Source organism: Hipposideros armiger, unplaced genomic scaffold (assembly GCF_001890085.2).
Source record: "Hipposideros armiger isolate ML-2016 unplaced genomic scaffold, ASM189008v1 scaffold_175, whole genome shotgun sequence".
NCBI classification, from domain to species: Eukaryota; Metazoa; Chordata; class Mammalia; order Chiroptera; family Hipposideridae; genus Hipposideros; species Hipposideros armiger.
In genome coordinates, this window is record NW_017731525.1 from 1,454,552 (window position 1) to 1,461,885 (window position 7,334).

General features: G+C 41.8%; 1 protein-coding gene across 1 annotated transcript in view; it reads right to left on the bottom strand.

The window, feature by feature from the left end:
* Nucleotides 1-1,618: 1,618 nt before the first annotated feature.
* SCD5 (stearoyl-CoA desaturase 5) overlaps nt 1,619-7,334 on the bottom strand; it is a 152,614-nt gene continuing 146,898 nt past the window's right edge. The window contains exons 4-5 of the mRNA XM_019652158.1: nt 5,997-6,229; nt 1,619-3,128 (exon numbers count right to left, since the gene is read on the bottom strand). Coding sequence (XP_019507703.1) covers nt 2,938-3,128; nt 5,997-6,229 — 424 coding nt within the window. The 3' untranslated portion in view covers nt 1,619-2,937. The remainder of the gene's footprint in view (nt 3,129-5,996; nt 6,230-7,334) is intronic.

Below are 7,334 nucleotides of genomic sequence, written 5' to 3' on the forward strand. Positions count from 1 at the left end.
TAAAGGACGCACATAGGCGTGACGCTCCTGTTGTGTGGATGAGGACACTGAGGCTCAGAGAGGCTCAGTAGGTTAGTAAATGGTACTTTCACATGGTTCAGCCTAAAAATGTGTCCTAGGTAATGTAGCAATTTAGATCAAAAGTCTGGTTTCATCCACTCTTTGCACGTGAGCAAACCGGATTCAGAAGGACTGATTTTTCTCAAGGCCACGCCAGTAGCACAGCTGGAAGTGCCCTGGAGCTAGCCTGTCACTCCAGGCTCACTCTGTAGCTGCTGCCGTGACACATGTGGGATAAGCACTGGAGGAACAGCTTCTCCTTGGCTCCACTCACATAAATGAGGGCGTGGGTGCTTCTGAAGTACGTCTTGTAGGACTCAGGAGATTAAAGACAGGATATTTCCTTACTTGAAACGGAACTTTTCAAAAAATGTACCAACCTCTCTAGGGTTACCTTGGATAGGCTTATGAGATGCTTCCTAGAGCTACTTCTTCCCTTAGGTGCTGCTGAGCACATCAATAAGGAACACTCTAGAGTGATAATCATCATTCACTCCTTCATCCAAATCTTCCCAATCCTTATCTCATTCATGGTACTGCTGCAGAGAAGGACGTGGCACCCAGATTCAGAGGAGTGAGGTTCCGGATTTATTTGGACTAGCTGGGAAGTACCCTCCTTTTATGAGAAGATTCTACATAGCTGTTCCAAAAGTAATCTTTTTCTATTACTGGACAAGTATAAGCTTAGTACTCTTAGGGGTCAAAGGTTCACAGAAACATTCCCAATCAGGGCCATTTTAGGTCATGCTGATACGAACTAATGTTGGCATACAGCTGTACTCTACCAACACTCCATACAAGATCTTAGGACTGTGTGACTGGAATATGAAACCGCTGAAAATACGCCACGGTTGTATCCAGCGGGTCCTTGCAAAATGAGATCTAGTCAGGCCCCAAAGGCTGGAATCCCACTCAACGGCAGGCAGGTTAAGAAGTCTATAGCTAATGGCACGGGCACAGTCGCTTCTGCGCCAAAGACAGGCAGACGCTCAGGCAGTACAGGGGCAAAGCTGACAGAGGCAGGACTGGGGTAAGAGTTGAGTACATCTCCCCCACCTCTGGTCACCACTGGGGCTGACGGGGCTCAGGGAAGAAAACGTGCCTTCACGCTCTTTTGGGTGACATGTAGGAATAGAGGTTTCCCACTTATCAGCTAGGAGTAGTACAAGTGACAGTGCTGGGGAGTGGGAAATGGGGAATGACATCACTGGGGGTTCTGCATTGAAATGCAGCTTGCTGATTTTCCCTCTGGTTATGCCTATGGCAGATGGGATACGAGAGGCCTGGTCTTAGGGGCTCTTGTTAGTCCAGAACCCAAATCAAATGCGAATCAGGGGCCGGTTGAGTGGCTCAGTTGGTTAAGAGCTCGCTCAAGAGTGCGAGCTCTGAGCAACAGCGGTTCGAGTCCAGCCCGAGCTGAGCTGCCAACAGGTGGCAGGATGGCTCAGCTAAAAAAATAAATAAGTAAAATAAAATTTAAAAAATGTGAATCATATGGTCATCATGAAGCATCAGGCACTCTTGAGAGGATATTCTTTAAACAACACTTAACATCTGATCAAGAACACCAACCAATTCATAATCATTTATTGTAAATCACTCATAGTTTACACATTATTAATGGCAAAATAACACTGTTAAACACCTGCTGGATGAAGAACGTCATTATGACAATTTTCTATTGGTGTCGCTTCTCTTTCAAAAATTTAAAATTTTAATTTTAAATTCTACATCTTTCCTAAAAAGATCTATTTTTGAAGGGCTCCGATGCCAACACTGTAAGCCTTTCTTTTGCTCTAACATCTAACACAAATTGTCCCATCAATTCAACATGCTCTTTACAAAGCAACTTAACACACAAAAATTTTTTTAATCCAGAAGCTACATAATGATCACTTTATACTTTGCTGCGAAATCAATGAAGGCCGCATGCAGGTGAAATATTAGTAGACACTGAGTTCTAGACAATTGTCGGTTATTAAGATCTGATGGCCTGGTGTGGAAAATTAATATGCTTATTTAGCAGAAACAGCCAAAGTACATGCATCAGTGGCTAGGATCAATTAGAATATAAACTAGGTATCTAAACATTGAAATGAGATCTTAATTTGAGCTTAATTTAATGTCTGGTACATCTGAGTTATACACCTTTAAAATGACAATAGCAAAGAGAACAAAATCAAACATCTAAACAGGCATTGATTTATAGGGTCAGCTGGGTATACAGCTCATGACACTAAAAAAGCTATCTGGGCAGTAAACAGATCTCTTTTGAAGCAAAGACAGTGGGGCATTAACAAGTTGTAAACAGGGCCAAAGGAAAAAAAAAAGACATTTCTGTATCTTATTTTTAAAAATGTTCAATTCTCTAACTTAAAAAACAACAGAAACACACACAATAATTACAAAACAGAAACATTCTTTAGTTACTCCTTAGACCCCATCCCCCACTTTTGTCTTCTACCCTGCCTCTCTGCTCCTTCAGGTAGTGTGTTTAAAAATAATTCTGGGTTAGTTGGTGGAAAAGAAAACAAATGCTCTCCTGAATCCCACTGAAAGAATTTAAATCCCTTCATCCTGTCAGTGTTAACATTATGTACAAGCACATGACAATGTATGTTTGACTTATTGTACCTACAGCAATTTAATCACATGTCCACGCTCTAATGTTAAATCAGAATTACATTGACTTAAAATTTTTTTTTCATTGATAGTTGTATCTTGACTTTGAGACAAACAAAAAATTCCCAAACCACATAGATTCCATTCCCTCCCACCCTCTATACCCTCCCACAATCCAACAGACAAGAGAACAATAGTAACAGAAGGCATGAACCAAAGTGTCGATGGCGGACATATTGGATGAAGGCTCCAGGATCAAGTGCTGCCATCTCCAGTCTTGGCTTTCCGGGCCTCGACCACTGGCTTGGTTGCCCGTTTGCGGTCAGTGGCCAGCCCCAGCCAGCACATGATGTCAATGAACCAGGTGGTTGGGTTGAAATTTAAGCCAAATTCACTCGCAGAGTAGTCATAGGGAAAAGTGTGATGGTAATTGTGAAAGCCTTCACCTGGAAGGCAAAATAAGCATTGAAATAAACCACTCACCACCTCTCTGCACAGATTTTTTAATCACTCATTTATTGAGGGTCTACCCTGTTTAAGACCAATTTGTGTCAGGCAGGCTCTTTGGAGAGTCAAGGATTTGGTTCCTGCCCTTAGGAAGCATTTATTTAGTTGGCTAGAAAAACTAAATGTGAACGGAAAATACCAATAAAGATATCTGCATAAAGTAATATAATTTTCTTGTGTGAATTGGAGATATGCTACCATGACTTCAGAGCTGGACTTCCTAAGCTAAATGCTGAATGGCTGGTAATAGGTCATCATGTTGATGTATGTTCATAAAAGGAAAATAGCCTCTGTGGACTGGAGTAATTAGAGCAAGACTTCATAGGAGAGCTTGGAAGAGATAAATGAGAATCGTTCAGATAGGTAAGGAAATTAAGGAACTGGATCTTTAAATATCCAAAATTTGCCTATGTATTATTCTATCCCTCCCAGTGAATAGCTTTTCCTCCTTTGCTTTATTTTAAAGGTGCTTTTGGGGGGGGGGGGGAAGGCACAGATCTCAGGGCTTCTTTCATTTGATTTTGAAAAACCGTTTTATTGGAATATAACTCACTTACCATACAATTCACCCATTTAGTGTACAATTTAGTGGCCTTTAGAATATTCAGAGTTGTGCATCCATCACCACAATGCATTATAATATTTTCAATATCTAAAAGGGAAGCCCACACCCCTTAGCTGTCATCCCTCAACCATCCCCTACTACTCCCGGCCCTACTTTCTGTCTCTGTGATGGTTGATTCTATGTGTCAACCTGACTGGCCAAGGGGTGCCCATTAAACACTATTCTGGGTATGTCTGTGAAGGTGTTGCTGGATGAGATTAGCGTTTGAATCAGTGGATTCAGTAAAGTAGACATCGCTCCCTAATGTGGGTGGGTTTCCTCCAATCCATTAAAGGCCTGAATAGAACAAAGGGTGGAGGAAGGAGGAATTTTTCTTGCTGACTCACTGATTGAACTGGGATATCTGTCATCTTCTCCTGCTCTTGGACTAGGGTTTACACCATTGGCTCCCTTGGTTCTCAGGCTGGGCTTAATTACACCACTGGCTTTCCTAAGTCTCCAGCTTGCACACAGCAGATCATGGGACTTCTCAGCCTCCACAATAGATTGAGCCAATTTCTCATAATAAATCAATCAGTCTATCTCTCCCTCTCTTGCACACACACTCTCTCTCTATCTACAGAAACAGTAGAATATTTATATAGATATCCTACTGTTTCTATATATATGGAAATTTATTATGAGTAATATGTGTAATATATAAGTATATATTCTGAGATACACACACGCGTGCACACACACACAGAGTTTCTGTTTCTCTGGAGAACCTTGACTAATACAATCTCTATAGATCATCATCTAATGTACAGTTGGGTGTAACAAGAGCCTTCCAAGGACCTTTATGAAGAAAATTGACTGGGGGTCCAGGGTTGACCTGGGTAGACTTAAAACCAATACACAGTTCTTCAGGGACTGTGCCATGGCCGTGTTCCTTGGGTTTCCTAGACCACTATCTCTATATAAGATGGTAACAGTCCATCTTGTCTCCACTCCAGTCTGTTTTCAGAGTCAACACTAGATGTGGCTCCCCTCATTAGAGTCCTTCAAGAAGATGAAGGGTAAGAGCAGGAGAAAGCAATAGGTGGTTCAGGAAACTCTTCTTCCTGTTTTCCAAGGCACTTTTCTCTCTGCTTATCCCATTATCCCATAGCTAAAGTTGGTGTTTTTTCCACCTTATGTTGCTCTTGTCGACAAAAGATCTCTGGAGTCTTAATAAATGGAAAACCTTAACAGAGCGGTTGTAGAAACTCATTGTTAAGTGATGCAGAGACCATTTCTACTTAACAGTAGGAACTTCTCTTCCTGGGTTTGATCCCTTTGATCAAGGCTCAGCTTACCAAGAAGCCCAAATTACTTCTATAAAGCTATAACTAATATTTATTAATCACTTACTGTGTGTTAGCCACAGTGCTAAGTGCTTTAATGAGTATGAGTTCCTGTAATCCTCACACCTCTGAGCTATGATTATCCTCATTTTTAAACGAGGATGTAAATGCACATAAGGGATAAGTAACTTGCCTAAGAACATATGGTTAGTGATAAAAACAACATCACTGAAGGCTTGTTTTGTGCTAAGTACTGCTGCAAATGCTATATATTAACTCATCTAACCCACCAACGACCCCAGGAGGAGGTAAATGCTACTATTATCCTTAGTTTAGAGATGAGGACACAGGTGTGGAGGAGCCAGATGACTTGCCCAGAGCATAAGTGAAGGAACCAGGGCTCTACCAAACTTGCTGGACTCCAGAGGTTTTGCTCTTAGCCATTTTGTGATACCATGAGATGCTACAATCTCATTTTTTCCCATCTTTGTTTGAAGGCCTATTTTCTTATCATCAGCCAAATGATCAGACAGCTAAGGCTTGAGTGTTCAGGGCAGTTGGAGAGAAAAATCTATTGCTATTCTCCTTTAGTTAAATTTCTATGACAAAAATAAATAGCTACTAATTATTGATCACCTACTATGTGCCAGGTACTGCTCCAAGCAATTTACATATACTAGTGTCTTACTTAATCCTCACAACATCTCTATGAAGCAGGCATTGCTATTCTCATTTCACAGATAAGAAGATTGTAAATCAGAAATTAAGTGACTTGTCCAAGAGCCAGGATTCTAACACCAAATCCCAAGTTCATTCCACTCCATTCTACTGCCTTTCTTTATAGATTCCACAAAACCATGAGAAGCCAAGAAAATCAAGCTGCCATTCTCTCCATTGGCTCTCACACCCCTACTCACCAATGGCACCCAGAGTGACCAGTGGGTTCTGCCGAGGGCTGATGTGCTTGTCATAGGGTCGGTTTCCATACATGTGGGCAGCGCTGTTGACCAGCCAGGTGACGTTGAGTGAGATGGTATAGCGGAGGATGGAGGCCAAGAAGTAGGAATTCCACAGGCTCTCTCCCCAGATGCACCAGGGTACCAGCGTGGGAACCACAAAACACATGAGCACCACGGTGATCTTATAGTACCTGGAAGGCAGGATATTATGCTATCATTGGGCACCTGCTGAGCAAGCTACAGAAAAAGTCAGCAATTGTGCTGGTCAGCAACTTCAACACTTTCTGTATAAGAAATACCCTGTTGTGTGTCACTCTGTGCAGGCGTCACAAACCCATATACCCACAAGGGCTAGGCAGGTAACACAGATTTGAGAATCAGGACAGGTAGAATGCTGTAGGAAGTGGTAGGGACTGTAGCATATTTCAGAGGAATTTCAATACACAATGATCAACATTGTGCTGGTAAAACCCTCGTATCTTAGAGCTACAATTGTCCTACAAGCCAACAGTTTGACAGCTCCTAGCTATTTCTTTAATCAATCAATGTGATAATCAGGTTTTCCTGAGTAAGTTCAAGACATATTCAGTATTTCTGGAAAAATTTTTGTTTTGTCTTTGGATACCCCTGGTCATTCACAGAATGTGAAGGAATTCACAAGACTCAAAAAGAATAGAAGTTAGAAAGTTTATTGAAGAGAAACACCGGCAGAGCTGCCAGGGGTAGAGTCTCAAGCACATTGTTGCAGACAACTGCAACTAACCTCAGGTTAGCTTTTTCTTATCTAGGAAAGGGTAGGTAAATTTCCTTACAGTAGAGGATATGACGCCTAAACTCAGGACATTCAATGTACATACTGAGATCACTTGATTGACATACGTTGGTTATGTAACTATTGGGTTGTTGGAAAAGTCATGACGCATTTTTGCAACGAAAAACATAGAAAAAATACATCATGACTTTTCCAACAACCCAATAGTTTCTTTCTGCACATGTTCTTACCCAGAATGCATACAGAAAAACCCAAGGGGTTGGGGGAGGGTGGCTTCAGCAGTTTGCTCAGGCATTAAAACTAGATTACTCCAGTTAGGGTCTTATCTCCCCTTTTTAAGGGTGCTTGGACAGCTTAATTTATCTCTAGAGGATGAGCCTGGGCAGTCCCTGGGGAGGGGATGCAGGCTTGGGCAGTCTCCCTTGGGCTCACTTTTTTTTTTTTTTTTAATTGGGGAATTGGGATGGGAACAGTGCTGGGGAATTGGGGGAAGGGGAACAGACAAGTTGCTGTCGTTTTGTTCT